The 13,135-nt window shown below is 60.3% G+C and overlaps 1 protein-coding gene across 1 annotated transcript; it reads right to left on the reverse strand.

The window, feature by feature from the left end:
* Positions 1–3,551: 3,551 nt before the first annotated feature.
* Positions 3,552–9,917, reverse strand: LOC120373433. Its single transcript, XM_039491833.1, has 11 exons — positions 9,734–9,917; positions 9,091–9,165; positions 7,566–7,694; positions 7,260–7,352; positions 6,668–6,777; positions 5,840–5,928; positions 5,319–5,419; positions 5,018–5,161; positions 4,708–4,866; positions 4,156–4,315; positions 3,552–3,583 (listed from the first exon to the last, which is right to left on the reverse strand). Exons 1-11 carry the CDS (start codon positions 9,875–9,877, stop codon positions 3,552–3,554), a joined length of 1,236 nt encoding a protein of 411 aa, XP_039347767.1. The 5' UTR covers positions 9,878–9,917.
* Positions 9,918–13,135: the final 3,218 nt, after the last annotated feature.

Genomic DNA, 13,135 nt, shown 5'->3' on the forward strand with positions numbered 1-13,135 from the left:
CCTCAGGGGCCGCTGTCATCAGCCCGCCACATGGGCCGTCCAGGAGCCGAGCCAGCACGTGGAGCTCTGCAATCCAAGCACTAATGAGTCAGCTGCTCAGGAACGATCATTGCACGGCACCTTCCAGCCGAGGGCACCAGCACATGGGGCAGCGGCAGGGCCCGAGCCCAGACCCGCTGGATCCAAAACCACAGCCCCTGCTGCCTGAGCTGGAGGGCAGGGCCAGCAGCGCCAAGGCCCAGCTGCCCCAAACTGTCCAGCCACCAGAGGCGGAGGCAGCAAGCTACAGGCTACGGGAGCATCCAAAGTGCTTCCTGTACATGCACCAGCTCAGCCTCGCCACCCCTGGGCCACACAGTGGGGCAGTGACTTGGCTGGGGTCTACAGGCAGCACATGGCACAGCCAGGGCTGGAACCCAGGAGTTCTGGTGCCCATTGCCCTGCAGTAACCATGACTCTGCTCCCTGCATTACCATCGATAGATTTACCAATAGCTCGCCCACTACACCGTCTATGTGGCCTATAGCTGGCCAGGGCTCTGCCCCAGGCTGTGAGGGTAAATACATCGAATGGAGATGGGGCCAGATCAGGACCAGGTAGTCCCAGGCAGGACTAGCCTGGTGGGGCGGCAGGGTCCCAGGAACAGGCTGCTCCCTTTAACTCTAGGGCCTCTGCCTGCCGGATAAGGAGCGCGCTGCCTGCCTGTGCACCCCGGCTTGTGACAGACACGCCGGGGGCTGCTGCTGCCCATCCCCCCGTTCCCGGGGGCTTTACCTTTAGCCATAAGCCCTGCCCGCAAGGACTCTATGAAGGCCACCACGCAGCTGTCAGCTCCACGGCGTCCCGCTGCAGGCGCTGGGGTTGCCCCGCCCTGGGACTGGGACAGGGCATCCGGGGAAGCACCTGGGTCAGGTGGAGACAGGGTCACTCCTGGCCATGGAAGGGCAGGGACTGGGCGGGCACCGTTCCAGGCAGCAGCGCACAGCAGGGCTCCTTTCTGGGCATACCCGCATGAGTGCCTGTGGGGGGAGGGGCTAGGGACCCCCCGTGGGCTGGGCACATCCCCTCCCCCCACGGCTGCGTGGCTCTTCACGGTGCCAAGCAGAGGCTGTGATCGCGGGGGCATTGCCTGGGCATGGCAGAGCAAATCCTTCTGCCGTAGACAACACCCCCTGCCCTGCCCTGTAAAGCCACCCAGGCACTTGGGGACCAGGGCCTAGAACCCCCACCCGCCTGCTCCCCAAAGACAGGCCTCTGCTGTCTGCTGCCCAAGCTCAAGGAGGTCAGCTCCCTTCGCTGCTGGCAGTAGCAATCCCTTCACCCCCAGGGGCCTCGCTGCTACAAGGCAACATGCCCAGAGACACAGCATGGGACGCCAAGGGGGCACCACCCACCCTACAATACACGGGCAGAGCTGGCTTCCCAAGGCAAGCCATGGGCATGATGGGCCCAACCCTGCACTCTCAGGCAGACCCCCCAGCGACATCAGCTGAGGGCACTGCCCCCCAGCATGCCTGTGCCAGGTGTCCTTGTCCCTCTCTAGCATCACCCTGAGTGCCTGCCTGGCCTGGGCTGGTGAAGGCTGCCTGCAATATGTCCCACTCACCTACTCTGGGAGCGCCCCCCTTCCTGGTGGGCCCTGGGGAAGGAGCGGCTCCTCCAGCAGGGATGGGGGGCAGAGTCAGCTCAGGGAAACCTCTGGCCTCCAAAGTCAACTGCGATCCAGCTGCAAACATCTGGAAATCAGACCAAGAATCCTCAAAGTCACCATGGCAGCAGCAGTGCCAACCCCGGCACACCGGAAAGGGCAGTGACGGTGCCAGGCTCCCAACCACCCCCTCGCTTCACCCAGCCCCATTCAAAATGCTGCTGAAATCCCCTTCCTAGCCCATTGCTCTGTCCCTGTCCCACCTACCCCCACCTCAGCCTCATGCTGCTCCTCTGATCAGCTCACACCAAGTCACTGCCCTGCCCCCTCCACTCTGCCAGACAGCTGCTGCAGGGCCACCCAGAGGATTCAGGGGGCCTGGGGCAAAGCAATTTCGGGGGCCCCTTCCATAAAAAAAAGTAGCAATACTATAGAATACTATATTCTCGTGGGGGCCCCTGCAGGGCCCAGGGCAAATTGCCCCACTTGCCCCCCTGGGCGGCCCTGAGCTGCTGCACCCCCCCACCACCATGCATGCGATGTCACCTCACCTTTGGGGCTGTCTCCACTCGCTCAGCCAGCTGCTCCTGCGGCACCGGCTGTGTCTGCTGCACCAGCTGCACTGGCTGCACCAGTTGCACCAGCACCCCCTGCTGCATTGGCTGCACCTGCTGCATTGGCAGGTTCTGCAGCACTGTCTCCACCTGCTGAGCTGTCTCCCCTCCCTGTGCTGGCTGCACCACGGCCACCTGCTTCATGGGATGCCCCATCTGGGACATCTCCAGGTGCTGCGCCGTCTCTGCTGAGCGTATCGTCTCCAGGTGCTGCGCCGTCTCTGCTGAGCGTATCGTCTCCAGGTGCTGCGCCTCCTCCACTGGGTGCCATGTGTGCTGCAATAATCTCTGCCTCTCCTAGAGCACAGGAGAGATGACCCCGCCCCAGCACTGACCTTCTACACACAGGGCAGGTCCCAGGCCGCCCCAGCCTGACCTTCCGCACACAGGGCAGGTGCTGATTTTGGCCACACAGCTGCCCTGGTGAGGGACAGTCCTGGCAATGCGTGCCCACGGGAGCACGCCCGGCTCGGAGGGCTTGCCCGGGCCATGCCCAGCCCTGTCACACACCCAGCATCCAAGCAATGAGCCCCCCTGGACCCATAGATCCTGGAGAGCCCCATGGAGCTTGGACACTCCCTAACGTTACAGGCAGCGACTCAGGAGAATCTGAAATCTCATCTCTTCCCCCAGGAGATCTTGTGCCCCCTGAACCAGCCCCCATCCCCCACCATGCCAGGCCCTGCAAACACCCACCTCCTCCCACTTGGCTGCCATGGTCCTGCAGCGCCTCTCCCAGTGCTCGGCGTCCTCACGGCTTTGCAGTTGGGCTGCAGCTAACTCTGCCTCCAGGGCAGCCAGGCGCTGGGCCAGGAGCTGGAAGACACAAGCCAGCACTCAGACTGAGACCCAGCTGCAGGCCGAGCTCCCTTGCCCGGCTCTCCCCCTCTCCACCATGCCCCTGCCCATCTCCATCCTGAGGAGGTGCCAGCCCCCGACCAGGTGCCAGTTCACTCTTATGGCAGTGCGGGCCCAGGCCCAATCCTCAGGAAATCAGGAGCAAGAAGGGAAAGAAAGAGCCGTTCTGAGAGGTCCCCGAAGGCCGACCTGCTCTCCACTCCCACCAACAGCAGGGCACCCACCTCACAGGTAGCCGAGGCCTCTGGAGTCTGCACCGCGCCATTCCCGACTGCAGTGCCCCAGCTGGGGCTCCTCTCACCCCCTGCAGAGACAGGCACAAAATAAAGGTATTTAGGTGCCTAACTCCCATTGGTTTTGAGTCACCCGGCCTGGGCAGCTGATGCACAGAGGGCATCTCCCTGCAGTGCCAGCCCCTCCCAGCTGTGAAATCACCCATTTTCCTTCCCCACCATGCGCTCACCTGGGGAGCACCAATCCACAGGCTGGGCCAATGCAGGCCTGGCGTGCTGGGCTCCCCGGGGACTCTGCCAGCAGGAACAGCACAGGGCAGCAGGAAGGGGAGCCTGGGCGTCTCCTGGAGCCCTGCCCCCTCTGCCCTGGGGACATGACCTTGGACCCCTCCAGCTAGAGGAGAGGCTGCCCATCCTGGCACTGATGCAGCCCAGGGCACACAGGGCAGGGCTGGGCACACTCAGTCACATCCCCCCCGCCCAGTGAGTCTCTGGGCCTGATCCCTGTGCTGATCTCATCACCTTTCTGGTACCATCCCCCAGGCCTTCGTGCATCCTCCCCCCGCCCAGACTGGCTCCCAGATCCTGCCCCGCAGCTCGGCAGCCAGGCCCCTGGGGAATGGGGTCTTGGGGAGAAGGCAGCTGCTGTTGGGGTCCCCTGGCATTTCCAGCCTCTCGTTCAGGGATCCAGCCCAGAGCTGCCCTTCCAGGGAGTGGGACTCCAGGGGCTGCAACCCCCACCTGCCTCCCCTCCCCACAAGGTGAGCTGGGGCTGGGCTGAGCAGCCCTGGACAGCAGGTACCTGCAGGGTGTGTGGCTGGCTCCCCTTCAGCATCTTCTTCCTTCCCAGCTTCCCTGTGCCCTCCAGTCGGCCCAGCCAGCGCCCCCGGCCCCAGGACAGCTGAGTGTGCCACGGGGCCACCAACGGGCTGCGGCTGCTCCAAGTGCTGCCCCGAGGTGTCCTGAGCAGGGAGAGAAGGGGGTGGGGAGAGACGTGGGGAGGGAGAGAGGGAGTGACAGAGGGAGAGACAGAGGGAGACAGGCAGGGGGACCAGAGACCTGGATCTGCTGGAACATGGGGGTAACTAACTCACACGGGGCAGGGGGGCTGGGAACAGGGGGTAATACCCATGTGGGGGCTGGGAGTAGGGGGAGTAACGCTCCAGGGATGCAGAGGGGCAGAAGCCCCAAGCTCATGGGGGGAGGACACTAGAAGCCACCGCCCGAACTCACGACCCCTTCTACAGCCCGCACGGGGGCGGCTCGGCCACCCCACCCAGGGTGGATCCTCAGTTCTGGGGAGAGTCTGCAGTGCGGCCAGGCCGAGGGCATCGAGCATTGCGGGGGGACTCACCTCTGGGTTTGGGAACCCCTCTTCAGGTCGCACCATGGACTCTGCCAGCCCTTCCGCGAGCTCCCTTCCTGCTGGTGGCCCCTCCTCAGCAGCCCCCGCGCCGTAGGGGAGCAGCCCCCCTGGGCATGCAGCAGGGTTGGATGGGGCACAGTCACTGCACTGGGACAGGAGGAGCGGGGTTAATCCTGGCACTGAGTCCCTCCTCCCCATCCGTCGGGCCAGCGTGCAGTGCCAGGAAGTCGCCCTGCGAGCACAGCCAGGTGCAGAGCCTATGGAGCCAGCTCCTCTCCTGGGCTAGCTGGGTCCTCACCTGGGTGGCCGCATCCCTCCGCAACCATGCCTTCTCCTGCAGGAACCCGTCCAGCTCCACGATGCACGCGTCCCGGCTCCTCAGCTCAGCTTCCAGGCGGGTCCGCTGAGCCCCACTCTCCTGCTCCAGGCCTTGCAGGCGTCTCTGCACGGGCAGGGAGGGCAGGGCTGGTTAGCAGGGAGCCCGGGCCCAGGGGATGGTGGGGCAGCAGCAGGGAGAAGACAGTCCCTCTCCCCACCCCGGACTTTGGTGGGCCGCAGCAGTGCCAGAAGCCGGCTCTCCATCCCTCCCCCCTGCCCACCTGGGTGCTCTCCAGCTGGGCTCGGAAGAGCCGGCTCTCCTTCGCCTTCATCTCGCTCAGCTGCTGCAGGTCCTTCAGCTGTCGTTCCTTGATCTCCAGGTCTGGAAGAGACCAACAGCCGCCAGGCATGAGAGGGCACTTCTGTCAGGCACTTGGGTGGCAGTGCAGGGCAGTGTCCCCAGGGGACCCCGAGCAGGGACCGCCTGCTGCCAGCAAAGACCCCAGGCCGGGGGTCATCCGGAGCCCCACTGCAGAGGCTGGTGGGTGGGAGGCCAGGAGAGCTGAGTGCTGGGACTCACAGGGCACCCTGGGCTCCGATGCTGGCATCACCCACGTAATGGCTGGTCTGGAGACTGCTGCTCATGCACCTGCCAGAGGCCTTGCTGCAGGGCCTGCATGTGGCCAGGCTGGGGGCCATGGCGCATGGTGGAGAGCTGCAGCCACCAGATTCAATGCTGGGGAGCCCAGTGCAGCCTGGGCCCTTATAGCCATGTCACAGGGGGTGGGACACAGCCCCTCACCTGCCTGAGCCTGCAGGAGCCTGCGTTTGATCTGGACCACCTCTTCCTTAGCCTTGTCTACAGCCTTCTCCACTTGCTTCCTGTGGCTCCTGAAGGACAAACCCCATCTCGCCCGATCATTGCCAGCGCCCCAGGCCAGCCCCTGCCCAGCTGCAGATGGGGGAACCTCCAGGGTAGAGTAACTAGGACCACACGTGCAGGGCAGAGAGCCTGTTTCAAGGGGCCTCAGCACAGAGCCCAGCTCTTCAGCCTGGCTGTCCTGCCCTGCGCCCAGCCCCACCTTGGCAGAGGGGTGTCACATTCGCAGCCTGTCTCTGGGACCAGCTGGTTGTTGTGGACGGCACAAATCCCGCACTGTCCCCCGCCCTGTGGCTACAGCCACTGCTCCTTTTGGGGTCAAACCTAGCCTGCTCCGAAGGGGAGCTGCTCTGCTGTATGGGACCCACTCAGCATGGGGCTGGTCTCCCGGGAGTTGTCTGGGCTAGCTGGCCTCAGCTAACAGGCCTGGGGGTTTAGCTGTTAGATCCAGGAGGCCCAGACTCCCTGCCCCCAGCCCAGGGCACAGCATGACATAGGGCGATCTGACCTTTCTACTGTCTTCCATTAGTTTCTCTCTCCCTAGGAAATACAGCAACCATGTCTGGCTGACAGAACTGTGTGTGGGGGAGACCTGATCCTGGAGGTCTCAGCTCTGCTGCAGTCTGTCTCCTCAACCCACCCCAAGAGCACGGCTGATAGCAGGTGCCAGGAGCAGCACGTGATAAGGGAGAAGGACATAGCAGCAGGCAGGGAGGCTGCAGTGGACACAGCTGCCTGCCCGGCAGGTACCTTTTGGGGCTGGGTGTGGCCAGGGCGCTGGTCACGTAGCTGACAATGTCCTTGTTCAGATCCGCCAGGCGGGACATGGCTGCCTCGGCCGAGCTCAGAGCCGCTGTCACCTGGCGGCAGAGATGGGCAGCCCCTGAGACAGCCTCTGGCAGGGGCGGGGATGGGAGAGGGGCCTAGGGACGGTGCCCACAAGTGACTGCAGGCTGCCAAGTGCCCTGGGTGAAATGGGTTGCAGCGGGGAGAGTGCAGCCCAGTGCCCACATTCAATGGTCTTCCCCCAGCTGGCACTAACCAGCAGCATGATGGGAGAAGCCCCTGGAGTCTCCCCCTCTCTCCCCCTTTGCCTTGGCTCCTCCTGGTTGGGTCCTGCTTGGTTAATCTCTCCCAGTGCCCCAGGGGCATCCCCAACCCAGAGCAACTGGCCAGGTCCAAAGCAAACCAGTGGAGTGACACTTCCAAGAGCCAATAAAAAGGGGTTGTCTAGCTGGCAAGTGGCTATGTGGGGCTGGACAGGGTGCATTGTGGGCTCTGGGGCTGTGCCAGTCACTCAGCCCCAGGGATGTCAAAGTGGCTCCAGCCTGCCGGGTATTACCGTGCCAGCCACGTCGTCCATGTGCATGGGGAAGTCGTCGGGCAGGTTGTGGCTCTCCTCCCCCAGCCCCAGCTCCGCAGAGCAGCTGAAGAACTGCAAGGGAGAGAAGCTCGGATCAGAGTCCAGCATGCGTCCTGGGCCAGAGGGGACATCTGCTCACCGAGGCCCAACTGGGCGAGGCCCCAGGTGTGCCCATTTCAACCTGGAGCCTGCATCTCTGCACAGAGGCATTGCCACGCGTATGGTGTTTGCCTCTGGACTCCCTAGGTTCTCCCCAGACCCTCGCACACCATACACCCCTCTGACCTCCTGAAGCTCGCTCAGGAGGCTGTTGCGCTGCCCACAGGACTCCTGGTACCCCACGATGAAGACAGTCACTTGCTGCTGGTATCTCCTCTTCTTCACGGGGTCCCCCAGGACGGCTACCAGCTGCTCCTGGGCATCCGGGAGAGAAATTCTGGGCTCACGGAGACCAGAACAGTGTGCCCCTTCCCATGCTCGGGGTGTACAACGAATACACACCCATGGCTCTCCCCTAAGCCAGCTGGGCCAGTTCTGCCTCACTCAGATCTCCAGAGCTCACCCAGCAGGGGCATTTGCATGTTGGGAGACGCCCCACCCCACCAGCCTGCAAAAGCTGTTTGGACAAGGTGGACAGTGGCACATGGCCCAGACTCCTCCTTCTGCCCTCTCCCCAGGCTAGGCTAGCCCAGGCTGAGAGCCTTTGGCTTTCCTTGCTTGCCAGTGCAAGCCCTTAGCAAATGGCTACGTTCCGTGTAGTGTCCAGGCGGGTGTCTGGCATCTCTGCCATATGGCCTCAGGGCGGCTCAACCGTGGGAGTGTTACAAACATAACAACCCCTGGTTCTTACAGCACCTCCCATCAGCTGGACTCAAAGCCCTTTACAGAGGAGGTTGGCATCATTATGTCCATATGGGGAAACTGAGGCACAGCAAGGGGTTATGACTTGACCAATGTCACCCAGCAGGCCAGGCTAGAGCCAGGCCTAGAACCCAGGTCTCCTGAGACCCAGTGCAGTGCTGTTTCCACTAGGTCACACTACCTCCTGCAGCAGTGCTGGGCAAAGAGCTAAAAACCCACCCGAACCAGTGGCTTGGACTCCCCGCAATTCACAGGGGTCTTGTTATTCACTAACATGTGATTCAGCCCAATTCGCACCTCACCAGGACCTAGCGCTCACAAAACTCCTGCCGGGGTGGGTATTCTCCTAGTTGAACACTTTCACTTGGCCTATCAGGATGCACAAACAGCCCCATGTGACAGTTTGCTGCGAATCTGCCCTGAGGAGTCAGCAAGGTGCCTGAAGAGGGGCTCCACTGGCAGCACTCGGGGCGCAAGCCAAGGGCCACACAGCCTGGCTCTGCTTCTGTACAGTCGGCACCAGCCGCCCTGGCACCCTCTAGCCAGAGCTCCCAGCCCTGGGGTTGCATCACCACAGTGGAGCCCTGTGTGCATGGGTGGGGCAGGGGGGACAGGGACGACACTGGAGCCTTGTGTGCATGGAGCTGGGGGGGCAGGAGACTGAAGCCCTTTGTGCATGGAGCTGGGGGCCAGGGGGAGGGGCGGGATGCAGTGGGAGGGCTCCTTAGAGCTGCAATCAGCCTCCAATCTGACTGGTTACTACACTGCCCTTAGGGCCCCCCCCCCCATTTCAGTCCTGCCTCCACTCCCCACCCCCTCCCCTGACAGGAACTACCCCACGCAGGGGCAGGGACCTCTCCATGCAGCAGCCCAGCCCTGGCAGCTGTTTCACCCTCTCCCCGCCTGTGGAACAGGCCTGGGGAGAGGCACTGTGTCCTGTTGAACCTACCACATCCTCCACAAACTCTGTGGCTGCTTGCTGGGCAGACGAGACCTGCTCACTGCGTTCATAGGCCTGGATCATCTGATAGGAAGTGAAAGGGTTAATCAGCAAAGGCCGGGGGCACTGCTGGGTATGACCCACTTGCCCCCCTCCCCCCCCCACAGGCCCAAGGCCTGTTGCTAGGGTTGGGGAGAGCATCCCAGCTTGAGCGGGCAGGGAAAGTGCCAGGAAGGTGGCTGCCTGCCCCTCACCTATGGGGATGAGCAGAGCCAGTAAGGAGAGCAGGAGCATCTCTGCTGAACTGGGGGGCAGGAGAGGAAAGGGAGGGGAGCAGAGGGTGATGTGTAGGGAGCCAGGCCTGCATGCCCTTTTTCTCTGCTGTAGAGATGGGTGAGGCAGCTTGGCCCTCTCTGAGCTATTGGCTTAGGCTCTCTGCAGACTCAGGCAGACATCCCTGCAGCAGCTTCCTTTCACAACCATGTGGGCTACAAAGTTCTCCCTTTAGCAGCAGTGCCCCCTCCACCCCTGCTATGGCTGGAAGCTGTGCCACACTTGGGTCAGGGCTCCAGCAGGGAACAACACGGGATCCCCGTTCGGGGGCAGTTTGCAGCCAGACAGGGATGGATGTATGGAAATGCTGTTTGCTCACATGGTCAATCCGCGCCCGGATCTTTTCCAGCTCTTCCCTGGTTTCCTCAGCCTGCCGCGCTGCCTTGGAGTACATGGTGGCTTGGATCACAGCTGGGGCTGGCCTGGCCCAGCTGTGGAGGCTGCTGTCCCAGCTGGTCTCCATGGCAGCCAGCCTGGGCAGGAGACAGAGGTGGTGCAGTGGGAGTCTCTGCTCACAGACTACGGAATTTGGTTCCTTGGCTTTGGGGTTTCTCTCAGCCCAGCTCTCAGATGATCCCGATTTTCTCCCCTCTTCCAGAGGTGGCCCCTCCTATACACACAGCACAGTCCAGGAGGCTGGTTATGGGGCTGGGTCCCTCACTGACCCACCACTAGCTGCTCCATAAACTGGCTCCTAAGCCTGGGGGTGGGGTGGGCAGTGCTGCACCATGTGGCATGCAGGGCACTGGATTTGCTATTTACACCTCTCAGAGTCACTCCCTCTCGCCCTTCTTGTTAACAGCACCAAGGGGCAGAGATTGACATGCTCACAGCCAGGCAGTTCACAACCATAGTAGCTCTGGCCCATGCTCAGGGGGTTGGGAACAGACACGCAGGTTATTGAGGCTGTGGGAGCAACATGCTCAGCGCTCCCACTCCTCACACACCACAGCAGTCACACCACCTATGGGCGTTTCGTTGCCTTGCCCGGCTGTGAGTGGGAGGGAGAGTGGCTGAGCCATTCCAGTGACAGTCCCCCCAGAATACAGCAGGGCTCTGCACAGGTGTTAAGGTATCACTGCAATGATCTAATCTAGCCTCCTGCACAGCACAGGAAAGGGAAACTCACCCAGGGATTCCTGCAGTGAGGCCATAGCTCCTAGAGAAGCCCATAGTCACTGGAGAGGCTGTGCATTAGATAGCTATGGCCCATCAGCCTAGCCTAGCCTAGCCTGTGCCAGAGCATTACAGACCTCATGAGGTTAGTGAACCTCACAGTCATGCAGTAGCTGGAGAGAAAGTATAAGGGGCAACACACCAAGTGAAAAAGTCCTACGCTTGGAAGTCACTCACCTGCCTGGAGCTCCAGCATCAGCTGCTATTGACTGAGTGAGTCGCACCGTGGGGATATTTTCCAGCCTGATGCTCACAATGGTTACTATAAACAGGTGTTTAGTAACTGAGTCCCCAGGGGAGAGTGCACACACCCCACAGCTTCTACGGGAGGAGGAAATGGAAAGTCACCCACTCAGGCCTTAGCCTCTGTTACTTACCTGGCCTCATCACTAGTGATCAGGTTGGCAGGGATGGAGGTTTTCACCATGGAATCCAAACCTCCTTTAACTGGAATTTACTTGGCAATACCCTAAACTGACAGCAAAACTCAGCTACCACCAAGCAGCTCTGCGAAGGGGCATGGTTCAGGTAACTGGCCAACAGTTAGGATGCTGCTCACTCTACAAGTCAGTCTAGCAGAAAATGGTCTGACACCATCCAGTGGGTGGAAGCTGAAGCTAGACAAATTCAGACTGGAAGTAAGTGTAAATGTTTAATAGTGAGGAGAATTAACCATCAGAACAAATTTACCAGCAGTCACAGTGGATTCTCCATCACTGGCCAGTTTTAGATGGAGTGGATTTTTTTTAAAGTTATGCTCTAGTGCAACAGGGGGAGGGATAGCTCAGTGGTTTGAGCATGGGTCTGCTAAACCCAGGGTTGTGAGTTCAGCCCTTGAGGGGGCCACTGAGGGATCTGGGGCAAAAATCAGTACTTGATCCTGCTAGTGAAGGTGGGGGGCTGGACTCGATGACCTTTCAGGGTCCCTTCCAGTTCTAGGAGATTGGCATATCTCCATATTTAAACTGGAAATTAATTCTGCAAAGGCTTGATGGTCATAACAGTCCCTTCTGGCTTTGGACCCCATGAATTAGCCCAATTACTAGTCACACCTGAGATTACTAGAGACATTACAGATACTGGGTCCTTTGTGCTATTGATACTGTGTTCCCCCTCTCGGGCAATGGATCTAGTCAGTTTCCCTTGTCAGATCTCAGCTGCTTCTATTTTGCATATCTCCTACCCAAGCAGCTAAGAGCTTTACAGCAACTCCGAGCTCAGAACACCCCCCACCCCCCAGCACAGGGGAAGCCTTTTCCACATTTCAGAAGTAACCCAACTGAAGACTTCCATTTTTACTTGACTGTCCAGAGCAGAAATACAACCAGCAGGCAGAGAACCCAGTGCAGCTCATTTCCCCTGCTCCTCCCCAACCCTGAGGATGCCTGTGGCCCTGCCACCATGGACAGTCCATCTAGCTGGGGCTATTGGAAGGGGACAGATTGTGCAGTGACTGCCCAGGGAAGGTGGTTTATTGGGAGTGGAAAGCAGCGCTCACATACTGGGACTCACCAGCTTATTTCAGAGAAACTGACAGCACATACAATGGGCTGAATCTGGGACTTTTCAAACCCCACATAGCCACGGGCAGGGGCTGGTACAGCCCAGGCCAGGCAACATCTCACTCAGGAGGCTGCAAGGAAGATTTAGTACAGAGGGCATCAGGGACAGAAACTTCCAGCAGAACCTCTCCAATTCAGTAACCCCAGCGACCGCACTTCTGCATTCTGAAAGCAAGGGTGTAACCAAACAAATTATCACAGGAAGTGCTGTGTTCAGGTAGAGCCACCCCTCCCCTGGGCTTCCCCCTGCCTCCTGCAAGCTCTTCTGAGACTCACAGAAGGTAAAGAGCCCCCATGCTGCAGTGTCCGGGCTCAGAGCACACACTGCCCAGTGTCCCTAGTTTGCTAATCCACCGTGGTTGACTGGAACTGGGAACGCAGTACTACTCAATGCATGCAGGGTGCTACCCAGAGTGTGGGAAAGGTGTGTGTAGCGCACCCCCTCCACAATGGTGGGTAGGTCAAAGTCCTAAGCATGCCAGCATCAGCACAAGGCACGTCTGCACTTCCCATGAACACACGGTGATGCCTCCCGTCCGGTAATGCATCAAACAGCATGTGCCTCAGCATGGATGGCACTGCATGACGCAGTACTTGCAGCTCATGTGCAAGGGAGACCGCTGACCTAGAGGAGACAAAGCCCACAGAACCAGAGAGCAACACCAGGACCTAAGGAGCCAGTGTAGTATTGGGGGTCTGCTGCGCTGAGACTCTCACCTCCACCCTGGTGATACACAGTCAGGGACAGCTGGCAAGCTCACAGCCTCACCCGCTGGGCAGGAATTAGAGCTTGTCCCCACAGGACAGTTTTACCAGTTACTGGTATGATTAAACCAGTGCATTTAACCGACCTAGATATCCCAGGGTAACTCTCTGGTGCTGGAATATGCGAGTGTCCATGTGGGGGTTACATGGGTAGAACTAGCACAGTTTAAACACAGTTTAAACACTGTTACTTACACCAATAGACCTTCCCTCTGGTG

This window comes from Mauremys reevesii, linkage group 10 (assembly GCF_016161935.1).
Source record: "Mauremys reevesii isolate NIE-2019 linkage group 10, ASM1616193v1, whole genome shotgun sequence".
In the NCBI taxonomy this organism is placed as follows: domain Eukaryota; kingdom Metazoa; phylum Chordata; order Testudines; family Geoemydidae; genus Mauremys; species Mauremys reevesii.